Source organism: Chrysochloris asiatica, unplaced genomic scaffold (assembly GCF_000296735.1).
Source record: "Chrysochloris asiatica unplaced genomic scaffold, ChrAsi1.0 scaffold00062, whole genome shotgun sequence".
Taxonomy (NCBI): Eukaryota; Metazoa; Chordata; class Mammalia; order Afrosoricida; family Chrysochloridae; genus Chrysochloris; species Chrysochloris asiatica.
In genome coordinates this window covers 4,335,026-4,347,525 of record NW_006408580.1, presented here as the reverse complement: position 1 = coordinate 4,347,525, position 12,500 = coordinate 4,335,026, and the positions used below count along the sequence as shown (strand labels likewise).

At 36.0% G+C, this 12,500-nt stretch overlaps 1 protein-coding gene across 9 annotated transcripts in view; it reads left to right on the top strand.

The window, feature by feature from the left end:
- KDM6A (lysine (K)-specific demethylase 6A) overlaps positions 1-12,500 on the top strand; it is a 298,541-nt gene that overhangs the window by 234,579 nt on the left and 51,462 nt on the right. For 8 of the 9 annotated variants that reach the window (XM_006864247.1, XM_006864249.1, XM_006864243.1 and 5 more), the window contains 5 exons: positions 2,104-2,233; positions 4,393-4,498; positions 5,284-5,489; positions 11,827-11,891; positions 11,967-12,041. In XM_006864247.1, coding sequence (XP_006864309.1) covers positions 2,104-2,233; positions 4,393-4,498; positions 5,284-5,489; positions 11,827-11,891; positions 11,967-12,041 — 582 coding nt within the window. The remainder of the gene's footprint in view (positions 1-2,103; positions 2,234-4,392; positions 4,499-5,283; positions 5,490-11,826; positions 11,892-11,966; positions 12,042-12,500) is intronic. The other variant, XM_006864251.1, reaches the window with a different exon arrangement.

Below are 12,500 nucleotides of genomic sequence, written 5' to 3'. Positions count from 1 at the left end.
CCCTGTTTCTGAGGAGCAGCTGATGAGTTTGAACCACTGACCTTGCATTTCAAACTGCCCTTGCAATCCAATGCTAATCAAATGCATGTCAAAGACAGAAAGATGAGGCTGTCTGCTCCCGTAAAGATACACAGCCTCAGAAACCCTCGTCATGAGTCAGAAACAACATGACGGCACTCAACCACCACCACCACATGTTAAAGATTACTAGATTCATTGAAACATTCTTGTGATTGCTTGAGTTTTTCCAGCTTAATCCAGGCCTTAGTTTATTAATGAAGAGACCAAAAATCAACAACAAAAGCCAGTCTGATAATTTGGAGATAATATAAATCTTCTGAGTCTTAGAGAAAAAGTCAGGATGACAACTGATAAGTGTCATGTTGTTTGCCATTTTTGTCCTATTAATGGTGGCCCTGGCTGGGCAGGAGGGGGGAAAGTACATAGGTTCAAGAGACTTCATGTCTGATCTAGGATCTTTATAAACAAAGAAAATCAACATATAGATAGGTTTACTTACAGAGCTCGCCTCCATTTGTCTATTAAATGATGTGGGTAAACATGAAATTAAGTTTAAGACCAGTTAGTATTTAAAGGGATGGTTGTGTTTAATCTAGCCCTTGTTTGGGTTAGCTTGGTATTTCAGTGGCCAGTGTATATATTAAAAGGCAATTACAGTACCTGTGCTTTTCTTTTTTAAAATTGTTAGTGAATCAATACCATCTCCCTTGGTCATATCTTATCTTTTTCTACTTTAAAATAAAGGTGCCTGTATTTTCTATTGTTTTATTAGTTCTCAGAATGTTGTAGACAATTAACTGTTGGTACCGCAGATAATTAAAATGAAATATTCAATCTAATTCATTTCTTTGAGATCTGTCATGAACTCTTTCGTTTTACTTGAAGTTGTAGTTGAGAAAATTAAGAAAATGACCTACTTCTATGGTTGTATGTAGTATAACATCTCAAATGATTGTACATTTGAACTTTAAGCCAACAAAAAAAGGCTGATTATAGTATTTTCATATGTAGCAAAAACAACAAAATAAGGAACATTAGTTTTATTTCAACTTGTGTTATTATATAATTTGTAATGGAAAGTAGCTCATTTCTTTAGTAAGTACAGTTGCTGATTTTTTTTACTTTGCTCAATAATTACGTAATGCATTGGCCAGTAAGGTCAGCAGTCCAAACTTACCAGCCGTTCCTCGGCAACCCTATACAGGGTCGCTATGAGTTGGAACCGTCTTGATGGAACTTAACAACAATCTGAAATTTTAATATTCAAGTACTTGATATTTTAATGCATTGACTATTTTCGAACTTGTACTAAGTGAGTGAAGCAAATTAACTTGGAATGATTTGAAAGCTCTAAAATTGTATCTTTGCTGGTTTTGTGAGTTGAATAGAAATTTTTAGAGATTGGAAAGGATTGCAGTTTGGAAATCTACCATGTTTTAAGAACTTATTTAACAAATATAATATATTCATTAAAGGATAGAAACCCAAATGCTAGTAAGTAATAATTATATTCAGTGTCAGAAAATTGGTAAGATTTGCCATAAAATATAGTAGATGAGAGTCTTGCTGAAATATTATTAGGTAAGAAGTTATATGAAAAATATTTTAAGAGTTTAGTAAAGAAAAGATCTTTTCAGATTTGAGAGTTATCACAAAGGTATTCTAGTTATAATTGCTGAGATGAGCTAACAGGAAGAGGGCTATTGTACATTTGAATTTAAGACTATTATCTAGGTCTATTTTGGTCAGGTTATTTAATATTTGGTGGAAAGAAACTGATGGTTGAAAGAAAATTAGAGTTAATGTTTTAATGAAAACTTAGAAAATTACAAGCAAATAGGGAATATCATCAATAATTTATGGTTTGGTATCTTTTGTATTAGTTTTCTTCATTGAAAAATAGAGGGACTCATGATAAGTAGTTGCTAAAATTAATAATTGTCCTGATGGGATCACATCTCATGGATTGGTTTATATTTATGCAAATGCGTAATAATTTAAGTAGGACCTAGTTCAGGGTTCTTTTTTTCTGTGTTCTAAATAAATGCACAGCTGATTTATTCTTTTCTTTGTTTTTTTAAGAAATCTAGGTAAAAATGGCTTGTCTAACAGTAGCATTTTGTTGGATAAATGTCCACCTCCAAGACCACCATCTTCACCATATCCTCCTTTGCCAAAGGACAAGTTGAATCCACCTACACCTAGTATTTATGTGAGTCTGAATTGATTGTCTAGAAATAAGTTAAACCTGTGCTTGCACTTACCTGTCTTTAGATGCTCTTCCTTTAACTTTATACATATTCCTTTTGTTGTTGTTGTTGTTAAGTGCCTTCGAGTCGGAGCCGACCCATAGCAAACCCTGTACAGGGTTTCCGAGGGTGTAAATCCTTACGGGAGTAGAAAGCCTCATCTTTCTCCCGCATACATATTCCTTTTAGTAAGCATTAAAATGATTGGCAACAACTTGAAATTTTTGGGGGGAGAGGCAGGGGATGAATGTATAAAACTATTTTGTAATAGCATGTTAAAATTGTTCCTTCTCGGTAATTTACTAGGTTATGTGAGAGTAGCAAGAAATATGTTGTCCTCACCCAATCTTTAGAAATATTAGGCAGAAGTTACCTGTGACTTTTTTGAGTAACCCACTTATGGCCATCAAGTTGATTTTGACTCATAGCTCCTTGTAAGGAAGAGTAGAACTGCTCTTTTGGATTTCCAAGACTGTAAATCTTTATGGGAGCAGACAGCCTCATCTTTCTCCTGTAGAGAACAGGTGGGTTTGAACCACCAACCCTTGTGGTTAGCATCCCAGCGTTTTAACTTATGCCACCAACAGGGTTCCACTTTTTTCTTTTTCTTTCTTTGGTTTTTTTTGAGTTAGCTACATTCTGCCACTTACTACTTGAATGGACTTTAGCATTCTTTTTGTTTTATGCATGCATCTACAACAAAAGATTATCTGCTTTTTATAAAAATGTTTGAGACTAAGATATGATAGATAAAACAAAGTTTTTTAAAACTATATTTATACTTTACAGAAATTTAGACATCTTATACAGGAAATTAATAAGGGTGCAATCAAAACTCCTATTTACCGTTGTCCCAAATAGACCCTCTTATCCCATTTCCTTCCATCCTCCCAGTTTACTCCAAATGAAAGAAGAAAAAGTTAAAGCTGTAAAATTAGGGTTATGTATCCGTAAAGATTTACAGCCTCAGAAACCCTGTACAGGGTTGCTATGAGTCAGAACCGACTCCATGGCACATAACAAAACAGCTTATCCAGAATGATTTTGCATCTATAAAATGACAGTTGTTGTTAAGCCTTCAGGTCCGTACCAACTCAAAGTGACCCTGTATAAGGTTTTTGAGAACTGGCAAGTGGGTTTGAACCGCCAACCTTATATTAGCAGTCCAGTGCATATCCTGCAGCACCACACCATACTCCATATAATGCTAAGAGTTTGTTCTGTGGAATTTTAGCATGTTTTGCTCTCTAGACGTCATTTGTCAGGTTAATATTTCCCACAACCAATACTTACTGATTACTTACTGTGTAAGGAGGGCACTAGGTTAGAAGTGTAATAATACCTTTTAAATTGATGTTCGAGGGGAAAAATACAAAATTAAGATGAGTCTGTTTTGAGTTTTCTTCAGCCTGCTATCATTTCTATAATATTTTTTTAGAACACTTTGATTATGAAGTTTAATTTAAATTTAATTTCCCCCATGTATTTTGCTCAAAATATAATGAGTGAGAAATATATGTGTTTATTGTCTAATTATAAAATCAAAGGTTGTTGTTGTTATGTGCCGTGGAGATGGTTCCGACTCATAGCGACCCTGTACAGGGTTTCCAAGGCTGTAAATCTTTACAGGAGCAGAAAGCCTCATCTTTCTCCCACGGTCATGTCAGTTCTGACTCATAGCAGCCCTGTATAGAGTTTCTGAGGAGTGGCTGGTGAGATTGAACCGTTGACCTTGCGATTCATACCAACCTTGCAGTCTAGTGCTTATCCAACAGCGCCACACCAGGACTCTAGTAATAGTATGTTGGTGGTGGTGGTGATGGTGGTAGTGTGCCTTGGAATCGGTTCTGACTCATAGAGACCCTATATAGGGTTTCTGAGGCTATAAATCTTTACGGTAGCAGAAAACCTCATCTTTCGCCCGCAGAACAGCTGGTAGTTTAGAACTGCTGACCCTGAGGTGGACAGCATGATTCGTAACCACTACACTACCAGAGCTCCTTAGCAATAGTATAGAGGATGCATTATTTACTTTTGATTCAATAAATAATGAATTTATGACATTATATTTAAATTAAAATGCCCTTCTTGTGAGATCTAACCACACATTTTAATTTTACAGTTGGAAAATAAACGTGATGCTTTCTTTCCTCCATTACATCAATTTTGTACAAATCCAAACAACCCTGTTACAGTAATACGTGGCCTTGCTGGAGCTCTTAAGTTAGGTAAGCTTTAAATTCAGGGGAAAAAATTTATATATTTTGTTTACTATCTTTTAACTTTCAAAACACTAGCAGCAATTCATTTTTAATTGTGTTTTTTTTCCTTGTGTGTGCATGTTTATATGTTTTCATTTTAATAATTTCCTGCGTCTAAATGTGTATGTCTGTATCACTTCTTTACTTCATGATGTGAATATATAATGGTGATACTTGTTAAGTGCTGTTAAATCAGTTCCGACTCATAGTGACCCTGTATAGGATTTCCAAGAAGCGATTGATGGGTTTGAACCATCAAACTTGTAATTAGCAGTCCAGTGCTTGTCCAATAGCACCATACCAGGACTCTCTGGTGATACCGATTACTAGTAATTTCATGATAGCTTTTACATTTAAGTTTTTTCAAATCTAATTATAGAATTATGGTTCCAGTTAACTGATAAAGAATATTTTTGGAATATAAAATTTGGGTGAACTTTGTTGGTCCTGCTAAGTGCTACAACTCTCTAGGTGTTTCCTGGTATTTGTGAAAATTGAGTGAAACTTCAGCTTTGGACTCTTGACTTTGTGTCTTGGGGATGACATGAGGATTAGTTCTAGGTAGGGTAGGGCTTCAGTGTGTAACTGTGCGAACTTGCCACTTCACATTTCAGAGTATATAAAGGCCCTGGATAGGGCACCGTAAAATTGTTTCTCCTTTTTTCCTAATTAGAAGTTATTTAAAAATAATCATTCCAAATGCCTTTTTTGTTCATTAATTACATTTATTTATTTATTTGTTTTTTATAAAGACCTGGGGCTTTTCTCTACTAAAACTTTGGTAGAAGCTAACAATGAACATATGGTAGAAGTGAGGACACAGTTGCTGCAACCTGCAGATGAAAACTGGGATCCCACTGGAACGAAGAAAATTTGGCATTGTGAAAGTAATAGATCTCATACTACAATTGCTAAGTATGCACAGTACCAGGCCTCCTCATTCCAGGAATCATTGAGAGTAAGTAGATGTTTCCTGAAGATTATTTTAAAGCTTTAAAAGGACATATTACTTTAAAAACATTTGCTTTTTTTGTGTTTTTCATATAATTATATAAAATATTTTGTACATGCTATAAAGTTTACTCTTAATAAAGTTTAAGTGACCTTATAGGTTGTTGATAAATATGATGGTGCTTCAAAAAGTTTGAAAAAATTCCTTTATCTTTTTTTTTTTTTTTTTCCCCATTTCATTAATTTTCCCACAAGCACTGTTAGGCATCTCCATTGTTTTAGAGCAGGGTTTCTCAATCTTGGCATTATTGACATTTTGGACTGCATAATTTTTTGTTGTTGTTAGGGATTGTGCTGTGTATCACAGGATCATAGTAGCATCTCTGACCTCTACCGACAAGATGCCTGGTGGTGGTGTGTGGCATGTGCTGTCTGGTCAGTTCCAACTCATAGCGACTCTGTATAGGGTTTTCAAGGCGGTAAATCTTTATGGGAACAGAAAGCCTCATTTTCCTTTGGAGTGGCTGGTAGATTTGAAGTGCTAACCTTGTGGTTAGCAGCCCAATACATAACCACTGTGCTACCAGGGCTCCTTTTGAGCATCTGTGTTGTTGTGGTTAAGTGCCTTCGTGTTGGTTCTGACTTAATAGCAACCCTGTATAGGGTTTCCGATAAGTGGTTCAAACTGACACTGTGGTCCAGTGCATCACCCTGCAACTCTGCACCCCTAGTGTGACAAAAATATAGCTACATTGCCAAATGTCTCCAGGGTGAAAGGGGGACAACAGTCACTGTGATTCAGAACCACTAAGGGATAAAGTTAAGTATCATATTTGCAGTATGCTGTGGAAGTCCATGTCCTGTGTCTTTTCCATTTTTTTTTTTTCTACCAGATTAGTTCTTAATCAATCTGAGAGATAAGACATTAAGAGGTGATAGTCTTCTCCCTATCATTCTCAGTACTTAGCAGAAAACTGAGAAAGATTCAGAAATTTATAGGAAATCTCTCAAAATATATTTCTTGTTGCTAGATGCTGTCAAGTCATAGCTACTCTATGCACAATAGAATGAAACACTACCCAGTCCTGTGCCATTCACACGGTTGTTGCAAATGAACTCATTGCTGCTGCACCCTGTATCTGTTCATCTCATTGTGGGAGTCTTCCTCTTTTTTGTTGACCCTTCCCTTTATGAAGCATAATGTCCTTCTCCAGGGGACTGTTCCCTCCTGACAATGTGTCCAGAGATGAGAGATGAAGTCTCACTATCCTTGCTTCTAAGAAGCAGTCTGGATGTACTTCTTCCAAGACAGATTAATTTGTTGTTTTGGCATCCCATTGGCACTTGCAATGGTTTCCAACTACGTGGTAATTCAAATGCATCAATTCTTCCTCAGTCTTTCCAGTCCAACTTTCGCAGGCATCTTGGGCCAGGTGCACTTTACTAGTCCTTATACTGACATCTTTGCTCTTTAACACTTAAAAGAGCTATTTGGTAGCAGATTTGCCTAATGCAGTATGTCGTTTGATTTCTTTACTGCTGTTTCCATGAGTGTTGATTATGGAGCCAAGAAAATGAAGTCTTTGACAACTTAAATATTTTCTCCATTTATCATGATGTTATTTATTGGGTCAGTTGTTAGTTTTTGCTTTTTTTTTTCCTTACATTGAAGTTGAAGTGCAGTCCATACTGAAGGCTGTAGTCTTTGATCTTTATAAGTAACTGTTTTTAATCCCCTTCTCTTTCAGCAACCAAGGTTGTATCATCTGCGTATCACAGGTTGTTAACAAGTATGCTTTAAATCTTGATGCCACATTCTTCTTTATATAATCCAGCTGCTTGGATTATTTTAAATCATTCAGTATTCCCTTGTTCTGTTTGAATGACTGCTTCTTTTTCTGTGTACAGGTTACTACTCATGAATACAGTTTTAGTGTTCTGGAATAACCATTTTTTGTAATGTTATCCATGGTTTTTCATGATCCACATAGTCGAATGCCTTTGCATAGTCCGTAAAGCACAAGTAAACATCTTTCTGGTATTGTCTGCTTTCAGCCAAGATCCATCTGATTTCAGCAATGATATCCCTCATCACATAACCCTCTTCTGAATCGAATTTGAGTTTCTGGCAGTTCCCTGTCAGTGTGCTGCTATGATCATATTTGAATTATCTTTAGCATAATTTTACTTGGCATGTGATATTAATGATGTTACAATGATTTCTGCATTCTACTGAGTCACCTCTCTTTGGAATGGTCATAAATATGAATGTCTTCCAATCAGTTGGCCAGATAGCTGCCTTCCAAATTTCTTGGCATAGATGAGTGAGTGTCTCCAGTGTTGCATCAGTTTGCTGAAATGTTTCATTTGTATTCCATCAATTCCTGGAGTTTCGTGTTTCTTCAGTACTTCAGTATACCTTGCGCTTCTTCCTTGAACATATACTATCTCTTGAAATAGTTGTGCTTAGACCAGTTCTTTTTGCTACAGTAACTCTGTTATTCATTTCACCTTCTTTTGAATAGAGGTAAGTAGTGAGACATACACAGCCTTGGGACATAGGCTGAATGGGTAAGACAGGAAGATTGGGATATAGATTTTTATATATCCCAAAAATATGTAAGTTTGAAAGAGGATGTTTGTACATGAGTATTTACCTTTCCTTCAAACATAACTATTGTGCTGGAGCACAAAACATGCAAAAATTTGACAACTTCCTAGATATTATCAAACATCCAAAGGCAATGAGTTTATGGACCTGGAGGACACCATGGTTAATTGGTATAACATAGTCTACAAAGACAATATTCTACATCCTACTTGGGTGAGTAGTGTCATGAGCAGCTATTGGTCCCTCCATGTATGGAAGAAAGAAGAGTGATAAGAATTGAAGAGACTTGGAATCTATTAGTCCAATACACTATTGGATATGTGAACACGAGTTATCACGAGTCTGAGACCAGAAGAACTGCCCCTGATAAGGGATCACATTAGAGAGTCTTGGATAAAGTGAGAAATGTGGAACAGAACTCAAAATTATTTAGTTTCAAGAAAAGACCAGCTTTATTGGTCAAAAAGAGACCAAAGGAACTTGAGACTATGGCCCTCAACCACCCTTTAGTTCTGGAAAGGAACTCATCTTCGTGGCCCAATTTTCAGCCACGCAGTAGTAGTAGGGGGCTACAGCAATAGTAAGGTATTTTTCACCATGGAATGGTCAATCATTCAAAATAAAAAGGCAACATTTTCCTCAAGACAAAGTTGAGAAGGGATAGGAAAGTAGGTTGAATGCAAATAGGAACCACAGGGAGGAAGCAAGACAACTGTTGTTGCAAGGAGGGGAGTGTAATAATTGAGATAAAACAGTGTATGATTTGTTGTCCGTAAACCTTGACTCAATTCACAATAAAAAGGTTTTTTTTAAGTTAAAGAGCAAGTTTCAGAGTCTTTTCTGGCATCCATTTTTTTTTCTCTTTTTCTTCCTGTCTTTTAATAAGTTTCTTCATGTATGATATTCTTAATGTCATCCCACAACTCTTTTGGTCTTCAGTCATTAGTGTCGAATGCATCAAATCTCTTGAAATGATCTCTAAATTCTTGGGGGATATATTCACAGTCATATTTTGGCTCTCATGAACTTGTTTGAATTTTCTTCAGCTTCTGTCTGAACTTGCATATGAGCAATTGATGGTTCCACAGTTGACCCTTCTGTTTTAGCTAATGAGGTTCAACTTCTGTATCATCTCTTCCCTACAGATGTAGTCAGTTTGATTCCTGTGTGTTCATGGGGTGAGGTTCACGTGTATGGTCCACATGTATTTGTTGTTGTTGTTAGGTGCCGTCGAGTCGGCCCCGACTCATAGTGACCCTATGCACAGCAGAACGAAACACTGCCCGATCCTGGGCCAACCTCACTATCATTGCCACGCTTGAGTCCATCAGTGCTGTCACTTGGCCAATCTATCTCGTTGGGGGTCTTCCTCTTTTTCTCTGACCCTCCACCTTACCAAACTTATCCTTCTCTAGCAACTGGTCCCCTCCTGTATAGTTGCCTTTCATGTTTAAGAAAGTTATCATGTGTTTAAGAAAGTTATTTATAATGAATAAGTTATTGGTCTTGCAAAATTGTGTCATGTGATTTCCAGCATCCTTTCTATAACCGAGACCCTACTTTTTTTTACTACAAATCCTTCCTCTTGTTTCCAATTTTGCCATTCCCATCACCAGTAATTATCTATCAGTGTATCTCAATTGCATGCTTGATCAATTTCAGACTGAAGTCATTTGTTAGAATCTTCAATTTCATCATCACTGACTTTTTAGTGGTGGTAAGTAAATTTGAATAATAGCAGTATTAACTGGTCTTTATTGTAGGCATATATGGATATTATCCCATCACATACAGAATTGTACTTCAAGATATATCTTGAAATGCTCTTTTTGACAATGAATAGGATCCCATTCCTCTTAAATTTGTCGTTACCGGCATTGAAAACCAGATGATTATCTATTTAAAAATGGTCAGCGTCAGTCCTTTTCTACTCACGAATCCTAGGATATAAATATGTGTTCCATTTTATTTTTGTCAACTTCCAATTTTCTTAGATTCATACTTCATACATTCCATGTTTTAATTATTAATGGATGTTTGCAGCTATGTCTTCTCATTTTGAGTTGTGACCCATCAGCAAATGAAGGTCCCGAAAGTATTGCTCCATTCACATCATTAAGATTAACTCTACTTTGAGGAAAACAGCTTTTCCCCAGTTGTATTTTGAGTGCCTTCTAACCTGAGGGCCTCATGGTCCGGCACTGTATCTGACAGTGTTTTGGTGCTATTCATAAGGTTTTCAGAAATGATCCAGCTCTCCTTCTTCAGTTTGTCTTAGTGTGGAAGCTCTGATGAAACTTTTCCACCGGGGTTGCCTGTGCTGATATTTAAAACACCAGTGGCACAGCTTCTAGCATTACAGCAACCTAGAAGCCTCCACAGTATAAGAAGCTGTAAAGTAATCAGACAGATGTTACTAAAAGCATTACTAGAATTCTCTAGTCCTATAGTGAGAACTTTGTGAATTCCTCCCAAAAGTGAACATAAATAATTCACAGAAATCAGTTAAGTATATTACAGATATGCCTGTCTATACTAAGTTGTTCTTCATGCATCCCACAGCTGAAACTTAGGATATGATTACACTTTTTAATTTGTAATTTATTAGAATTGCTTATCTGTAAAAAAAATTCTTAAAATTCTGCCCTTGATTCACATTTTCAATTAAGACAACATCTGTATCTATAAATTGTACACAGGCATTGTGATATGAACAAGATCCATTCCTAATTATCTTTAAGAATATGTAGGTAAGTCAGGACAGGTCCATGCAGTTCTTATTAGCCTTCTTTAAGTGCAGGAAAAGGCTGGAAGCATTTTCAATGATTTAAGAGCTTCTTGTGCAGCAAGAGAAGGTGATTGTGATGAATTATTAATTATTAGTATTATTGTCAGAATAGAAGTAGAATTCAAAGATCATCAAAGGATAAATTTGGAGGAAGAGTTAAAAAGCAAAGATAAACAAAGAGAGGATGGATTATAACATGATCTAAGGTATGGAATAATACATGTAAAAAATTTGAAATGCACATTTAAAGGAAGTCCAAAATATCATGACAATATTACCAACTCAGAAATCGTAGAATTGTCTTAAGAGATATGTATATGACAGAAGAATTATAAATAAAAGTAATGTTTATATTAAAAATCAAGTTTATTTATCCTGCATTTAATTTCCTTGCTAATGTTGTAAATGTTTTATCATTCATATAAAATTAATTGTGACAAAATTGTAACCCAAGAAGAATTTGTTTTAAGTTGAATAGAAGAGTAAAGAGCATCTTGTCTTACTACTTTCTCCTATCTTTGCATCTGTAGCTATGCACACATGTCAATCTCATCTAATTTAGGTAGTGTGCCATTGCTTTGTCACCATGGCAGTTATAGTCATGAGTGATCATTTTTAGTCCTCTCAACTTTTTCCCTAAAGTGACTATGGAGCAGATAAGAGAAACCTATAGGTTTGTACCTTATAGAAGAATGTATTAAGAAAACCTCAAGGGTAACTACATTTATGGCTGTGGCAGAGGCTTAAATATCATGCCAGTGAGCTTTGACTTTTCTTGAGACTTTATTTAATGAGGTCTTTCAATACGTTTTCATGTGAAAGAAGCCTATAGAAACTTCACGCTCAGGCTAGATGTTAACTTCTTTTTTTCTCCTGTGTTATAATAGAAAGAGTAGACTGACTTGGGATACTACTAAGCTAGAATGATTTTTGCTTAATCTGTAGGAAGAAAATGAGAAAAGAAGTCATCATAAAGACCACTCTGATAATGAATCCACATCTTCAGATAAGTAAGTAATTTTTTATGTCTGCTTAGTATTTCTTATTAAAAGACATGTTTCAAATGTTGTCTCTCTTTTTTTAAGTTCTGGGAAAAGGAGGAAAGGACCCTTTAAAACCATAAAGTTTGGGACCAACATTGACCTGTCTGATGACAAAAAGTAAGTCCTCGTAGTATTTCTGGAAAATGCTGCTAAAGGTGTATCCTTGGCAAGATTGGGAGTGGTCTACTATTTACTCTTCAATTTCATTTCTTGTTATTTTTCTAAGTAGACATAGGAATTTTAATGAAATTATTTTTGCTAGGTTTTGCAGTTAGATTATTTTCTTTTACTAAGACACTTGTTAAGGAGCCCTAGTAGTGCAGTGGTCTAAATTGAACTGCTAACCAAAAGGTCTACCAATTTGAACCTACCGGCCACTCTACAGAAGAAAGATGGGATACTCTGCTTCAGCAAGGATTTACAGCCTGGGACACCTATGAAGCAGTTCCACACTGTCCTGTAGAGTCACTATGAGTTGGAATCACATCCACAGCAGTGGGTTTTGGTTTGGAAGCTCCTTGTAAGATTTTTTAAAATCAAGACCCTGCCTGTATGCTCATTACCCTCATATATATA